The 17,447-nt window shown below is 40.1% G+C and overlaps 1 protein-coding gene across 3 annotated transcripts; it reads left to right on the top strand.

Annotated features, from left to right (window-relative positions):
* The first annotated feature begins 1,462 nt into the window (after nt 1-1,462).
* Nucleotides 1,463-10,020, top strand: LOC133726510 (probable disease resistance protein At5g66900). Of its 3 annotated transcripts, XR_009854837.1 has the most exons (8): nt 1,463-2,227; nt 3,056-3,456; nt 3,659-4,026; nt 4,208-4,425; nt 4,644-4,839; nt 6,512-7,216; nt 8,562-9,096; nt 9,518-10,007. XR_009854837.1 is itself a non-coding variant. In XM_062154067.1 (7 exons), exons 1-6 carry the CDS (start codon nt 1,609-1,611, stop codon nt 7,206-7,208), a joined length of 2,499 nt encoding a protein of 832 aa, XP_062010051.1. In that variant the 5' UTR covers nt 1,463-1,608; the 3' UTR covers nt 7,209-7,216; nt 8,562-10,020. The 3 variants fall into 3 exon arrangements, 2 of the variants coding, with proteins under 2 accessions (XP_062010051.1, XP_062010050.1); XM_062154067.1 differs by having other exon boundaries at nt 8,562-10,020; XM_062154066.1 differs by lacking the exons at nt 8,562-9,096; nt 9,518-10,007 and having other exon boundaries at nt 6,512-7,587.
* Nucleotides 10,021-17,447: the final 7,427 nt, after the last annotated feature.

Genomic DNA, 17,447 nt, shown 5'->3' on the forward strand with positions numbered 1-17,447 from the left:
TTCAAGTAACATTATATTTAACTCCTTTCTGGCAGCCAGAATAGCTTTCGAAATACATTAGATACTTATACTGTGAATTCATATCTTTTGAGAGTAGTTCGTTATTAAAAAAAAAAAAAAAAAGCAGAGATAAACATGAAAAGGCACAGAAAAGTAGTACGTCTATATATATACATACATGTCAGTCAAACCTCAGCTCTAATTGAAAATGATGATAACACAATACGACCAGGCAACCAAGGAAACTGTGGATTTCCTTGCCAGCGTCGGCAGTCTTTATATGGGTAAATAAGTTGAGAAAGATATGAAACCAAGAGTTTTTTTTTTTTTTTTGACAACGGTAACCTTACAGGAAAGAAAAAAAAAAAAAAAAACATAAAACAGAGCTAAACAATGCTCTCAAGGTGGAGCTGCCACCGCATCTGATTGAAGTACATGAAGCAAGGAAGGAGGTAGGTTCAGAAACCAATCCAACACACTCTCCAGCCGTGGAGCAAGGTGAGCAGCAACATCTGCTGCCACATTTGCTTCCCTACTGATCCAAGACCAGTTTACAGAAGAGAAAGAATCAGCCAAAGACTTGATCTGTTGAAACCAAGAGAGTGTAGACCAAGAGACCGATCCCAAAGAGGATTTCAAAGCTGAGATTAAGGGGAGACAATCAGCTTCAAGAGAGAAAGAAAGAATGGACTCAGTTTTTGCCAAATTGAGGCCAAGAAGAACCGCTTGAGCCTCCGCCGCCTCCGCCGAGGTAGCCTTCCCCACTGAGACCACACCATTGAGAAAAGTACCTGAAGAATCTCTGACAAGTGCAGCAAGACCACAACACAAAGACTCAGAGTTCCAAGTTGCATCTGTATTAATTTTTAAAGAACCAAGAGCAGGAGGAAACCATGTTTGTGGAACAGAGTTATGAACAACCGGAGCATGCTGTCGAACTGAAGGGGCCATGTGACGAGCCAAAAGGAATTCTTCAGCTTGCATGAAGGCCTTGTTTGCAGTTGACACCGGGTCTGGAGGAGAAAATGAATGAAAAAGGGATCATGCATACAAATGAAGTATTACAGATGGTCTGAGCAATCACTCATGCACACACATAGAGGCTATCTTCAGTCAACAACAAATGACAGCCCTAAAAAAAGTTTTGGTCCAATCACATGAAGAAGAATCTGAGAAGGATGCTTGTTACAAACTATAACAAGATTGTTGAAGAAGACATATGTTCCACCCTGGGCAACAAAATATTGTAGACCAAACATGCATTAAGGATCTATACAACCGAAAAAAATAACGTTACGGATCGATCTATGTTATTGACGGACAACACGCAGCTCACGCGGGATGGGCCCCACAAAAGGACCCTTCCAGACGTACTCCTATTGAAGAAGATAATAATTGATCGAGTTATGCGGGAGGGACCATTTACTAATTAGTCAGTCAATGGGCTCCAGCTCACCTAGACAAAGTATAGTGGAGAAAATAATTGAGTTCTGGAGGAGGGACCATTTATTAATTAGTCAGTCAATGGGATCCAGCTCTCTCCTCTCTTATCTTCAAGTTCATATTGAAGAGCTGGTAATTGAAACCTGAAAGAGCAATATAGGCATCATGGCCGTGGTGCCGGACTTTGTTCTAGACAAAGCATTCGAAGCCGTGTATGTTGGCGTTCAAGACCTGATCGTCAAGAATTTCATTTTTAAGTCTCTCTTCAACGACGTCAGATCCAGGCTCGATGATTTGGCTCCACTGATCAAGGAGATGGCGCAATACAACCAGAAAATGGGTCGCCCAGAGAAGGAACTGGAAGCTTTAAAGGGAGTCATGGAGAAAGGCCAAGAGCTCGTCAACAAGTGCTCAACGATTACGCGATGGAGCCCCTTCAAAAAGTACAAGTACGCCAGGAAACTTCTCCAATGGCAGGAATCTCTTAAAACACCGTTAGAGAAACTCAAGGTGCAAGAATCAATGCAGATAATGAAGATCGATGGCACGGTTGATGATATTCATCGCATGATGCTGAAACAACAACCCGCAGAAAGTTCAAGTAGTACACGACTTGAACTTCCACCACTTCCACGGCTTATAGTTGGACTGGATGGTCCTTTGAATGATTTGAAGAAAAAGCTTCTTGCGGATGATGGGGTGTCGAGGCTTGTGCTCACTGCTCCTGGAGGCTGTGGGAAAACCACTCTCGCCACAATGTTTTGTCAAGATGAAGAGGTCAAAGGTACGTATCATACACGTACGGCTTAATATTAGGCTGCAATATGTTAATTTAATGCCTTGATTACATAAGTACTATAATTCTTCGTCACATGTATGCGTAGCATACAAACCAATCATGATTTTTTATCATGACATGAGCGATTACCAATCATAGTTTAGCATTTATTTTAGCCTTAATTACATAAGTAATACAATTCTCAGTCACATTTATGCTTAATTAGCATACCAACCAATCATGACTTATTATTATGACATGAGTGATTCAGACGAGACATGTTTGATTTATTTATTTATTTAATTATTATTCAGCACCTTAATGACTTTTAATTTAGTTAAAATTTTATAAAAAATAATTAAATGGTCAAAATGTGATCGGAAAATGGGTGGCACAACCAATCTCTTGAAATACCAATAATATTAATAATTTTTTAATGGAAGGATGCTGCATTTGTGTGCTTGTAATACATTTTAATATTCCTTTCCAGTTCCTTTTTTGCTCAGAAGTCAGAAGTCAAGCATAAAGTGTGAAATAGGAGTACCAAATAACTCGCCATATACATTAGGTGTGTGTGTGCGCGCGCACATATCATATACTAAGTTAGGTCTCTTATAACTACGTGATAAAAGATCCTTTTTTCTTGTTTTTTTGTTCAACAAATATTGTAGTACTTATTTCTTTGCATATGCTAGGGCTGCAGTTGATAATGTAATATTTTTTTTCTCGGTGTTGTCCTTGAACATTTATCTTTAATGATTTAAAATAGCATCACTTCTATATGTGACAAATAGTTTCTATTGTTTCTTATACATGTTTTATTTGGATATATAGGTAAAGTCAAGGACAATATTATCTTCATTACTGTTTCACAAAAAGGCAATTTGGAACTTGTTGTGAAACGACTTTGTGAATCCGAGAGTTCTCCGGTTCCTACTTTCCAAAACAAAGTACATATGCTTCAATGGATGCAAACATTTTTCAAGGGAAGACAGAATCCTTTGTTGTTGGTCCTCGATGATATTTGGTCTGGATCATCAGAATCCATTCTTCATAGCTTTCAATTTGAATCGTCCAATTACAAGATTTTAGTAACATCAAGATCTGAATTTCCAGATTTTGGTTCTTCATATCCATTAAAATTATTGGATGATGACAAAGCTATGAAACTTTTTTATCACTCAGCATCATTGGGAGATAAGTGCTCTCCTGAACGAGAAGAACTCTCAAGAAAGGTAAAGTGATTTCTTAACTATTTGCATGGTACGTAGGTTAGTTGATTTATCAAATGAAACAAATTAAATCATCAAAACAAAACAAGTTTACACACAGACACACAGTTTTATTCTCTTCATGAAATGGTATGTGGAGGAACGTAAAATTCTCAAATGGCAACTAATTGATTACAGTTTGAACTAACGATTCAATGGCCTACAGATAGTAAAGCGTTGCAACGGATTTCCACTTGCTATTACAGTGGTTGGAAGATCACTTTCTGGGCAACCTATAGAGGTCTGGAGAAAAAGAGTATCTGAATGGTCTAAAGATTCTTGTATTCTTGATGCTGAGACGGAATTGTTTCTTTGTCTCCAAAGCAGCTTAGATGCTTTGGATAAAAGACTTGCAATTGTCAAGGATTGTTACTTGGACCTGGGATCTTTTCCTGAAGACAAAGAAATCCGAGTTGATGACCTCATTGATATGTGGGCAGAGTTATATGATATAGATGATGACAGTGTGATCTTTGCAAATGTCTATGAACTTGCCAATAGGAATCTGGCTAATCTGGTTGACAAAAGGCGGAGGTATACATGCAATACATGCGTCTGGTGTTTTGTTTTCACTCCAATTTTGCTTAGCTGTACATTTTTTTGGGAATTCTTGCTAGCTAGGCCAGAGTAACTTGCATACATAGTTGAAGAAGTACGTGTCTTCTATATATTAAAAATGCTTATTTAATTAACTCTTTTCATAATTAAACTGCAGCGATATGAAGATGGAGGGGGACGATTTCTACGGTCAACGGTTTGTGACCCAACATGATTTGCTTAGAGAGCTAGCTATTTACAATGCTAAGCTAGACCCGGTAGAGCAAAGAAAAAGAATGAACATAGAAATAAGGGGAAAAAAAATCCCCAAGTGGTGGAGAGAACAAGAATGTCACCCCATCAAGGCTCGCTTGTTATCTATTACTACAACTACTGGTACGTAAATTGTGTGTCACTTTTTTTTGGCCGGCAACATTGCATGAGAATAGTACGCAGTGGTAGCCCTGAGGCCTCGTTTAACAGCAGTGGCTCTCAGTTGTTTGATCACGAGTTCGATATTTCCTTTCCGGCCTATTCTCTTTCTATTTGTTGTCTCAGAATTCTTTCTGTCGCAGGCGCACTCATCAAATAACGTTGGTATTTTGCATGTACAGACTTCGATATGGAGTGGCCCAACTTGCAACTGCCAGAAGCAGAAGTTTTTGTCTTGCATTTTCAGAGCCCAAGTAGGTACAGCTTGCCCGCGTTTGTACAGAAAATGGATAAATTGAAGGTACTGGTAATAGACGGCGGTAGGGAATTAATAAATTTTGAACTACTCGGTTTGTTACCAAATCTAAAGAGAATCAGGCCCAGTTTGGGATTGCTGTGCTGTGGCCAGAATTGCTTTTAGTTTTGCTGTGGCCAGAAGTGTTTTTGGTTTTGCTGTGAGAAGAAGTAGTGAGTGTTTGGTAAACTGTTTTTCAAAAGTGCTGTGAGAATGAAAAGCAGTTTGAAGGTGTTTGGTAAACTGAATGCAAAAAGTTGTTGTTGTATATATTTACCAAAAAAGACATGAATACTCAAACTGAAACATTTTCATGTATATAACACACCACACAAGTATTCAGCCTCCCTATAGCAATTATCAAAGCCCATATATATACCTAAGGTTTCATATATATTTCATATTGCACGAGGAACAGAACAAAATTAGATAGGAGTAGTCCAGCAAAACATTTGAATAGAATTAAAATGAAAAGCTCATGGCTGCTAAAGCTTCCATACTCTTCGAGTCTTCTATCTGGCCTAACAACTAAAAGTATTGCAGCAAGTACATTAATATTTTAGCAACCAAACAGAATAACAACACAATAGGCAAAAAAAAAGCACAGATATCAATTGCAGCAAAGTAGCCAGATCAGTTTTATCAAAATATAAAAAAGCTTGGTAACATGGTATCTCCCTTTGTTTCGTTTCTCGATCTCATCTCCTCTCTATCCTTCTGCATTTATTTTTCTAGATTTCTTTTCATCTAAACCTCTGAACAGTCATAGTTACTAAACATTCGACCATCTAACACACCAAAAACCTGAGACACAACTATGCAACTGATTATATGGAATAGATTATACAATGTAAAACTCTTGTTTGCCAATTTGTGATTACCTCCAAGACACACAAACCTCCAAGACTATTCATGTGATTACCTGTGGCTGAGAGTAAGGAAGTGATTGCTTGCCAATTTGCCATGCCCAGTCTACAACGGTTAGTCAAGAGCAATACAAACTTTTCAGAAGCAATAAACATAAACATGAAACTGATTTGAGAGCAATCACACTATTGAAAATGACGATTTTTGAGAGATAATAGCACACCCGACAAAAAGGAAAGGAAAAACAGGTCGTGTAGGATGAGGCAGAGAATAACACATCGAAGAACCTATGTAGGTGATTCTGCAAAACTTTCAACAAAAACCAAAATTTCAAAAGAGAAATCTTCAGCGAATACGTAGAATTAAATAAGAATGATCACCATCTGGGTCATCTTGTTTATAATTGTGTGAAACTTGGATCTGGAGGATGAGGGGCGTGTCCGTGATGACATGATGATTCAAGAAAGATTGAAACTTTGGGATCAGATTGAGATATGCATTCATTAGAATCCATGTCAAAATATCGAACAACATTGCCTTTTTCAATGAGATAGAAGATGATTGAGACAGAGAGAAGGGAACAATGTCGACGATGAAGCGGTGCGAAAGTGAAATGAGAACGAAGGACTTTCTGATGTAAATTTCAGAAAAGCAAGAGGACAATTTAGGTTGTTCATTAAAATTCATTTAAACCTCCGCATCAGGACTTGCTTCCCGCAAAAGCAGAAACCAAAAAGCTACGAATTGTAGCTTCCTGATTTCTCCAGTTGGAAGAAGCGCTTCGGGCCGAAAGCTGCCCCCAAGTGGTTTACCAAACAGCCCAAAAAATTTCAGAAGCGCTTTTGGAAGGAAAAGCAGTTTCAAAAGCCCTCCCAAACTGGGCCTCAGTTTAATTCGTCTCCGGATTGGTTTCTTGACCCACAAGCCCATACAACTGAAAAGTCTAAAGAAGATATCTTTCAAGTCATGTGACGCGGAGGGTATCGGCAAAGGTGTTTTCAGAATGTCGGATGCATTTCGGAATTTGGAGGAATTAAACTACTCCGAAGAATTTCGGAATGTCGGGTACCGTCGTCATTTAAACTCCGAAGAATTTCTTGTGGAGTGCTGCAATCTGATTCATTTAAAGAAGATTAGTATCTCTTTTGGGCGACGTGTCACCTTGCTACTTGACTTTATTGCTGGGCTACGTGACTTTTTGCCCGAAGAAATCGGAAATCTGGTCAACTTAGAAGTACTGAGGCTAAGGTCTTGTATTTTTCTTTCAAAGCTTCCCAGTTCCATCAGCAACCTCAAAAAGTTAAACTTCCTTGACATATCTGAATGCGTGAACATTGAGTTGCCTAAAAACATTGGTGAATTGAGCAGTTTAAGAAAGGTGGACATGAGGAATTGCTACAGTGTGAAAGAGCTGCCTCCATCAGTTTCGGATCTTCATCAGTTAGAGGAAGTGATATGCAACCGTGAAGACAAAGGCAGTTTATGGGAACCCTTTCTACCCACCCTCACAAACCTACGCGTGGTGGTGATTCCTCGAACCCAACGAAGTTTGTTGGAAACTTTCAGCGACGGTTGGAGCAGCTAGCGTTTCTGGTATTTGCATTGAAATATCATTTTCATTTCCTGTTTCTTTGACAAGCAATTTCTTCTTCTTCTCTTTTTTTTTTTTTTTTTTTTTTTTTTTTTTTTGTGGATGATTTTTTATTGCTGAGTATGTCATGAGATAATACATATTGAAAACAATGGGGCTAGCTACGTTCTTTGAAACATTTACCATATCAGTTTAGGGGGGTGTATTCAATTAAGAGTCTACAAGATTTTTTTGTATTTTAGAAGTCTATGGGTATTCAACTGAGATTTTAAACAGTCCTTTAAAAACTTGATGTATTCAATTAAGATTTAAAATTATCCATTCAAATCTGCTGATATTCAAAAGTATACGGATTTTTAAGGATTTTATTAAATGCTGGATTTTAGAGGATTTTATAGTGCTTTTTATACATATCAAAACTCAAAAACAATCCAACCACTTCCCAAAAGATTTTGATGGATTCTTTCTCACTCAGAAAATGAAGAACCTCTTCACCCAAAAAATAAAATAAATAAAAAGCAGGTCTCAATAGGTGACACTCATTCATTTTGTCTTAGACCTATTTTCCCACTATCTTCCTCTGCCTCTGCTCTCATCTAATAATTTTTTATTTTATTTCTATCACTATAGCTCTAGAAGCCTTAATCCTTCTACCTAATGAAGCTCACTTTCAATGGTATTATTAAGATGATACATACACACATGATTCTTTTGTAAATTAGACATGAAATAAATTATGTCATTAGTTTACTACTTTATTTTTTGTGTAACATTTTGGCTGGTGTTTAAGGAAAACTGAAATTGGGAGAGAATTGAGTCATGCTTTCATTGATAATAGGGGCCTCTTTATATAGAGGATTACAAGCATAGAGATAGAGTTGTATATGGAAACATAATCGTACATTGATTGGATATCTTCTAAGATTCTCCGAGAATATCTCTAATATAAACTCTATTTCAACTAGAGCAAGTAACCTCTAGTTTGGGTCAGACACATATTCTGGATTTACTTGAAACAGCTGGTTAGTTTTCTCTTATTGTTCATATTGTTCAAGGAAATCCCGATTATGTGTTTGGCCCAAACTCTAGGTTACTTGACCTAATGGTAATAGGATTTAATTAGAAGGATCTAGAATCCTAATCAATGTAGAATTCCTTTCCTTGTATGATTGAGATTCTATGCATTGTAATCCTCTGTATAAAGAGGCCCCTATTATCAATGAGAATACACAGCAAATTCCTCTCAAATTCAGTTTCTCTACAACACGTTATCAGCACGAGCCCTAACCCTGAAGTCCTAAAACTAAAAACCAAAAACTCAGCCACCACCGCTCCTACCCCGTGCAGCCACACAACAGCCTCCTGTGACCCCCTGCTACCCAGCGCCTCCACTTCATCTGATCAGTTAATTGGCTAGCCTTTGCCAGCGAAGGAGAAGAAAAAAGAGAGAGAGAAAGAAGGAGTAGCCCACGTGCTGGGCAGAAAAAGGAAAAAAAAAAGAGAAAGAAAGAGAAGGAGCGGGCCCAGAAGAAGAAAAGAAAGAAAAGGAAGAAGAAGAAACGGAAGAAGAAAAGAAAATAGTGGGCCCCGCGGCCCACTTGCCACTAGAAGACCAGAAAGAAAAGGAAGAAAGAAAGGTTCAAGCCCAGAAGCCCACTGCTGCACCTGGCCCACTGACGACACCAGGCCCAAGCCTTCGGCCTAGAAGCCCACTGACGTCATCAGCCACGTCAACGCCCAGTCAGCACCAGCTCCCCGGTCAACCCTTCGGTCAACACCGGTCAACCCTCAGGTCAACGCCGGTCAACCTTTTTCCGGCCGACTTTCCGGCAACTTTTCCGGCGACTTTTTCCGGCCAAATTTCCCGGCGACTTATTTCGAGGTATTTTTTACTAAACGTTCCCGTTTTTTAGAGTTTTTAAATTCAATTTCTCTTCTTTTCTCGGGGACTTTCAACCTCCCTTCTTCTACCCCCCTTTCTTCTTCATAGGGGAGACCAAAAGCCGAACTGTGGGGGTTCGTGCTCACTCCAAGCTTGGAGCTTGTAGAGTCCTCCAAACTTAGAGTTTGTTGAGAAGAAAAACGATCGACCACATACATCATTGTTTCGATCTAATCCAAAACCCCTCTTGGAATCGGATTTTCTTGGAAGCGACTATGCTCAGAAAATCCCTAATTTCTTGGAAGCGACTACGCTCGGAAATTCCTAATTTCTTGGAAGCGACTACGCTCAGGAATTTTATATGTTTTCGTGGTAGCCTTTCACGCTCCGAAACTAACCCTAATTTCTTGTTCTCTTTCAGGATGAGTAACCTGAACAAATTGGACTTTGCTCCATTGGGAACAACTGGCTCTGAATATCACAGGTGGGTTCGTGATATCCGCCAGCATCTCAAGGCCGATGGAATCTTGAATACGATTCTCGAGCCTAGCCAGGACGTGCTAACTGTTGAGCAAGCTCAAGCTTTGGAAGCAAATAGAGCAGCCTTAGAGGCAAATAAGGCGAAAGCCGTCATCCTAATGACTCGTCATATGGATGATTCGCTCCAGTACGAGTGTATGAATGAAGAAGACCCCAGAAGGTTGTGGGTCTCACTCGAAGAAAGATTTGGCAACGTCCGTGACTCCTTCCTTGCTTCCTGACCTAGGATAGCCTCTGCTCCTATGATTTCAAGTCAGTTCTTGACTACAACTCGGAAGCACTTCGCATTAAATCCTTAATGGAATTCTGTGGTAAAGATATCACAAATGCGATGTTGATTGAGAAGACTCTCTCTACCTTCCCCGTTTCTGCATTGATGGTTGCTAAGAACTATCGAATTAATGTTACTGCAGGACGGATCACAAGGTTTCATGAGCTCATTGGAGCTATGAATGTCTCATTGGAGCTATGAATGTCACTGAAAAATATGACAACATCCTTGTGAAGAACTATAATTCGAGATCCGTGGAAATAGAGCATATTCCGGAATCCAATTATAGTCGTGCCCCTAAGAGAAGGCGCCAAGAGCAAAACTCTAACATTAGGGATACTTCTGGACTTTCTGGTCCATATAATCGCTCTACTTGGGAAGGTAATCGCTAAAATAGGCGAACACGGAACCGAAGAGGTCAACGTGGAAAGAGAGAGGGAGGCAACGCCTCTGGCCATGTTGGTGGCTCCACCAACACTAAGAGCCATCTTAATGACGCTTTCAAAGCGCCTCAATCAATGGAATTTGAGCAAAGAGATGTATATTCTCAATGTGGAGTGTCTGATCATTGGGCACACATTTGTAGAGCTCGTGAAGAACTTGTCACCGCCTACAAAGCATATTTGTGAAGCAAGAGAAGCTCACTATGTAGAACAAGAAGATCAAGAAGATGATCTAGAGTGAAGGGTTGAAGACTACGAATCTGGCTGGGATCAATAGATCGCCAATTCTGTTTAAGTCTTTATTTTCCAAGAGATGTAGGCAATTGCCATATTATTTTTGTAGTAGATGCCTATGGTTTAGTCTTTCTTCAAAGTAGGCGTACTCAATGTAAATGCGATGTCTAGGAAGGTTTTGAGATAAGTGGTAATTAAGCGAGCTTTGCTCCACCGACATCTCCCTACTCACCTGGTCACATTTGCGTTGGAATTACCGAAAGAAGTTAGACGACTACCATTGTTTTGCATTAGCTAAGCATTTGGATTAGATTCTCCTAATGGTTAAGAGACAATGATGTACTCCGTTGGCTTATGAATAAAATTTCGAGTTCTCTTCATTATGACTCCATTTTGATTCATGAGCATGTTACTTTGTGACTACGATGGCTGGGCCATCAGTATTAATTCAAGGACATGGAATAGCCCAAGTTCCCCTTGCCAAATGGCACCTTGATTATTCTCACAAAACTCTCTACGCTCCTAGGGCAAATCACACCCTATGAATAGCCAACGGATTTCATGCAGAAATGCATGAGGAGAACAGAAATGAGTTCCTTTGCAATGCCTCTAATGATTGCGAACGATGGCGCATCTTAGAGAAGTTTATGTGTCTCTCTAGTGGACTCTATGTCACTCTTCGAGCTATTAAATCCAATAAAGTTATGAGAGAAGATCTCTTGGATTTAGACACATATTGGCTTCGTCTCGACAGGATAAGTCACCCTGGTCATGATATGGTGATCCGTCTACTAAAGACTTCACATGGACACCCTCGAGCGAAATGAAGCAAGAATCAAAAATTGATTCCTGGACTTAGCAAGACCGCAACAATTGCAGCATCTGGCGCTGCAGCTGTCTTGGAGCGCCATATGGCCGCCCAAGTCCCTTGTGACAACGCCATATTTGGCGCTACCCATGGCCATGACGCCATGGATGTCAATCCCCATGGTTATAACGCCATGGATGCCACTTCCCATGGTCATGACACCATGATGGGTGATGTAGTCACAAACTTTGCTTCAATATGCGTTTCAAACGCTCAGGCCCAACCAAAACTCTCCTTGGTTGCTTCTAAGGCCTCTCGCTCATTTTACAAAGCCACTTCCTTAGGAAAATTAGGACTGAGACCGTCCTATACAAAGGATATGAAAATACTCATTATGTTCTTACATAGAATCCGTAGGGATTCTGTGGACTGATTCCACCAACTTGCGGACATTTAAATATCTCATGATGTTGGTTGATATGCCCACACGCTGGTCCCGTGTTGTGCCATTGTCCACTTGTAATGCTGCTTATGAAACACTCCTAGCACACATCCTATGACAACGGGCTCACTCCCCGCATCATCCTATTCAGTCAATTGGATTTGACTATGCTAGTGAGTTTACATCGAAGACTTTCGATGGATATTGCAATGAGACTGATGTTGGACATCATATTCTCCTGTACACACCCAAATGGTCTCGCGGAAACGACTACGATGGTAGTCAAGACATTGGTAATGCGCACCAATCTCCTTATATCCGCTTGGGGTGATGCAATATCGCATGCAGCTATGCTAATTCGTCTACGACCTACCGCCACTCAATCTACCTCGGCGTTACAGCTAGTGACTGGGTACAAGTATCGTACTTACACATATTTGAGTGTGCCATTTATGTGCCAATTGCGCCGCCACAGCGCTCTATGATGGGTCCATACAGACGAATGGGCAACTACGTTGGATTTGAGACTCCAACAATCGTCCGCCACTTCATACCCTTGCTAGGCGATCTCCTTACCGCTAGATTTGCGGATGTCACTTTGATGAGACAGTCTTCCCGTCGTTAGGGGGAGATAAGAACACGAATGTTCAACAGGAACGACAGGAATTGTCGTAGTCTGTCCCCACTATGTCTCATCTTGATCCCTGTTAAAGTGACGAGATCACACATCTGCTGCAAATATGCCTGCAAGGAAGTACGTCCCTACCAGAGGACGTAGCGCCACCCTACACGGAGGTAGGCATGGCGCCAACGCCAATGAGAGTGGCACTCTGGCGTTATAGGCCATGGCCCCAGCTAGGATGCGTGGGAGGCCCGTGGATTCGAAGGATACTTTGACACATTCCAACCCTTTGATCATCGACACTCATAATCCGTCTCATGAGTATCTTCCGGGTTATGGTTATTGTTGGGGGACGCCTCAACGTCAGAACCTATTCCTGAGAATATAGAGCTCTATGAAACTTACACTAGTGTACATGAGATGTGGGATAAAAACTCCATCATAATTGATGATGTAGTCACGCATTTCGTTGCGCATGAGTTTGTTGAGTCCGATGATATCGAACCACGCTCCGTTGATGAATGAATGCCAACGTAGAGAGATTTGGCCTAAATGGAAAGATGCGATCCAGGTTAAGATGGATTCTCTAACGAAGAGGAAGGTTTTCTGAGCTAGTGATGCCAACACCTCCTGACATAAAACCTATTGACTAATGGGTCTTCGATAGAAAGCGTGATGAGAAAAAGAGATGGCAATCTCGCCTTATGGCGCAAGGCTTCTCACAAAACGCCCTGGAATCGACTACGATGAGACATATTCTCTCGTAATGGATGTCATTGCACTCCACTACCTTGTCAGTTTGGTAGTTTTCGAATAACTGAACATGCAGCTTACAAATGTGGTCACTACGTATCTCTATGGGGATCTAGATACGGAATATACATGAAGGTTCATGGTGAACTTCATTTACCCAAGTCAAGTGGCTCTAGACCACAGAGCGCGTTACAAAGAGGTTGAAACGCTCACTAAAGTGACTACTTGATTGGGAAGGGATATGCCCACGCGTTTCCATAACAAGTTTCGGATTCTATCGCGGTTCATGTTGGACATGATCTTCATTAGAAGCCCTTAAAGAGTTAAGGGAAACCGCTGAACACTAGAAATCCGAGTTTGAGATGAATGATTTTGGGAGAACACGATTATGTCTCGGTTTGGAACTTGAGCATCGTGTTGATAGATGCTTAGGCATTTTGACAAGGTCAAACCTTCAAGCACCCCCATGATCGTCCGTAGTCTTGATCCTGAAAAGGATTCTCTTCGTCCGAAGGATGATGGCGAAGATGTGCTAGAGGCGGAAGTGCCCTACATAAGTACAATAGGCGCATTATTGTACTTAGCTCCATGCACAAGACCGGACATCTCATTTGCAATGAACTTGTTAGCTAAGGTATAGCTCTGCGCCAACGCGACGCCATTGGATTGGTGTAAAAGATATCTTTCGATACTTGAGATGTACGATTGATATGGGCTTGATCTATCCCTACAGAGAGATGATGGATTCGGACCCATCACACACCAGGAACGCCGCCAACACCGGCATGCGTCCCCTCTCCCCATCCCAAAACGAAGTTAGCGTTTTTGAAGGTTTTGCTGATGCTGGGTACCTCTCTGACCCACACAAAGGTCATTCCCAAACTGGTTAAGTGTTCACCATGGGTAAAGACTGCAATATCTTGGAGGTCTACAGAATAGACCCTAGTCGCTATATCTTCGGACCATGCAGAGACTATTGCTCTTCACGAAGAGATTCGTGAATGTATATGGATTGGATCCATAATTACGCATGTTCGAACAATTGTGGTTTAAAGTCTACCACAGATGAGCCTACGAGCATTTAGGATAATGCAGCTTGTTTTGAACAAATGAAGTAAGGCTACATCAAAGCGACAACACCAAGCTTAATCAGCAACAACAGACTCTCTTCAAGATCAAAATGAACTAGGTTCGATCTGAGGACAGTGTGGCAGACTTGCTCACTAAGTCATTGCCTAAATTCCACTTTCGAGAAACATGTTGGTAGCATCGTTTACGGAAGTTATCCGAACTCCCATGACCGTAGTCATCAGGGGGAGATGCAGACATCAGGGGGAGATGTCTACATGTATGGTCTCGAAACGTGAAGGGTGTGTTGTGCTCTTTTTCCCCTTCGACCGAGGTTATTTTTGTCCCACTGGGTTTTTGTTACTCGGCAAGGTTTTTAATGAGGCAACGAGAGAAGCACCACGTTTGGACGACACAAGGGGGAGTGTTCAAGGAAATCCCGATTATGTGTCTGGCCCAAACTCTAGGTTACTTGACCTAGTGGTAATAGGATTTAATTAAAAGGATCTAGAATCCTAATCAATGTAGAATTCCTTTCCTTGTATGATTGAGATTCTATGCATTGTAATCCTCTATATAAAGAGGCCCCTATTATCAATGAGAATACACAGCAAATTCCTCTCAAATTCAGTTTCTCTACAACACATATATCATTATACACAACATAAAGAATGGTAGATTGCCATACTTTCTTGTCATTGATATAGCATTATAGTTGGATCCATACATCCATTGCTTAATTAAAGAAGAAGAAAAAAAAAAAATTAACCTACCAAAAACATCATAAGGATTTGTAAAATCTAAACAAATACTAGTAAATCAATCCATTAGAATCAATCAGAGTCCATATAGAATTTAAACAATCCGTGAATTAAGTAAATCCATGAATTATAAAAACTCAAACAAAGTCTTTTAAAATCTGAATTGAATACACCCCCCTTAATTTCTGCGCATTCAAGTTTAATGCGTAAAATGGGTCGTCATCCACTACTACAATTATAAGCAATTGCCACATGTCATCAATAATTTGGGTCAAATGCCATGTGTGTGTCCAAAAACCATTGCCGCATTGCAGCTATTTTTTTTGGGTCAGTGCTCTGTAGGCCCGTTGCTTTCTCTACACTATTCACATTTATATTAGAATGTGGGCTACAATAAGTTTCTGACAACGATGGGCCATGTAAAGTACACCCATGAAAATTATGTGTCTAGCAATTTAAAGTAATTTGTTTTTTTTTTTTATTTAATTACACATCCGGTAGGTCCTTGCCATAAATTTAATTCCATTTTTTTTTGGGTCAACCATGAATTTAATTGTTGTAAAAGCTTTTTCATCCTAGATATAAACCAAATTGTTTGTTTATTTCCTCCCTGAGTATTCTTGGCTCTCATTCCGAATCGTTTCAATCTCAGCCTCATGTTGTTCTTTTATTGCTTGTATCTCTAATTTAATGAACACCTTTTTTATATACTAGTACGCCAGGAACTTGGTCAACATGATTATGTGATGTAGAACGGATGACAACTAGGATCGAAGAGTAGCTTGATCGTGAAAAAGGAAAAATTGGTTTGATGTAAATTTAGCATTCGGTGTCAGAATGCTAATTATTATACCATTCCGAGAAGGGAACAGCGCCAGGAACACAATGATTTAAGCCTAGAGTCCGCCAAAAAATAAGAGAAAATTCTTAATTTGATTGATAAAAATATGAAAGATAGGTTCAACAGCCATTTAAGGTTGCTTATATTCCTAGGCCAGCTACCAATGAATCCTGAAAACCCACGGGTTAAAACAAAACAAATCCAAATCGAACTAGAAAACCTAAATTGCTGGAAAATAGTAAATTGCAGTTTTAAGGCCCGAAACGACGTCGAAAGCCTAAAAAAGCCCATACACTATAGCAAAGCGACAAGTTTTGTTCCTAGCGCCGTTCCCTTCTCAGAAAAAGGTATAATAATTATCATTCTGACACCGAACGTTAGATCTGCTGCAAACCAATTTTTTCTTTTTCACAATCAAGCTGCTCTTTGATCTTTGTTGTCATCCGTTCTACATTAATTTACTGAAGCTCTTTATACAATTGTGACGACCTCCAAGCTTCTGACCAAAAAAAGAAAAGAAGACGCCTCCAAGATCCTGCTGAAGGTTCCGTCAAAATTTCAAACGCATTTCCAAATTTGGAGGATTTGACCACTCACAATTGTAATTTTGGCGGGGACTTTTTCCTTATCTCTGTGACTTGATTCATCTAGAGAAGCTCAGCATCATCTGCTTCTGTGGGCTATACGGGTTGCCCCGCGAAGTTGGAAATTTGGTCGGCTTAGAAGTACTGAGGATAAGGTATTGTATTGGTTTGCCGGACTCGATTAAAATTTCTTGACATATCTGGTTGCCACAAGCTTTTCCGGTCGCCTAAATGTGTTGGTGAACTTAGCAGCTTAAGAAAGTTGGACATGAGATACTGCCACTATTTACGTGAGCTGCCTCCGTCAGTCTTGGATCTTCATCAGTTGGAGGAAGTGACGTGTGATAGCCACACAAAAAAATTATGGGAACCCTTATTACCCACTCAAAAATCTACGGATGAGGGTGGAAATTTGGTGTAGCCAGTAATCAGTGTTGGAGCAGTCTGGAATTTGGAGTCAATTATCTTTTGTATTTCATGTCATCAATAACATTTTCTTTTCCTATGGTAGTAATGGTTTTTCAGACCAAAAAACAAAAAAAATGGCAGTAATGTTTTTCATGAAGAGAGCTCAAACATGAAATATTAATTCGTTGTTGGCCTACAAAGCTTTAACCACCAATTTCATGACATACATTTTTACTTGGAACAGAAAACCAATAAGTTTCTCACTTTTAAAAGAAAATATGTGTAGGCCATAATGACATAGTTTGTAGTAATGTACAATCATAATCTATTCCCCGTAGAGCTTCATTCTTAGAAATCGTATCCTAGTAGTAACTAGTCATGTTGATAGAACATTACAAACTGTATCACACAAAAGGGTAACCAAAATCATGTTCACAGGTAGTCTATCCTATATAAAATACTACCTACAGCCAAGAAAAATGTACCAAAAATCTAGAGCTGTTCTTCATACTATGTTTCAGACAAAAAGGAGGAAACCAAGTATCCCAATCTACAAATAAGCAGCAAAGTGACACA

Source organism: Rosa rugosa, chromosome 1 (genome assembly GCF_958449725.1).
Source record: "Rosa rugosa chromosome 1, drRosRugo1.1, whole genome shotgun sequence".
NCBI lineage: Eukaryota > Viridiplantae > Streptophyta > Magnoliopsida > Rosales > Rosaceae > Rosa > Rosa rugosa.

Bases quoted from the DNA above. Each gene is read 5' to 3' on its own strand.
- LOC133726510 (XM_062154067.1), top strand. From the start codon at position 1,609: ATGGCCGTGGTGCCGGACTTTGTTCTAGACAAAGCATTCGAAGCCGTG. The intron at 4,027-4,207 runs GTATACATGCAA...ATTAAACTGCAG, and splicing joins CTGGTTGACAAAAGGCGGAG to CGATATGAAGATGGAGGGGG. The intron at 4,840-6,511 runs GCCCAGTTTGGG...ACTGGGCCTCAG, and splicing joins CCAAATCTAAAGAGAATCAG to TTTAATTCGTCTCCGGATTG.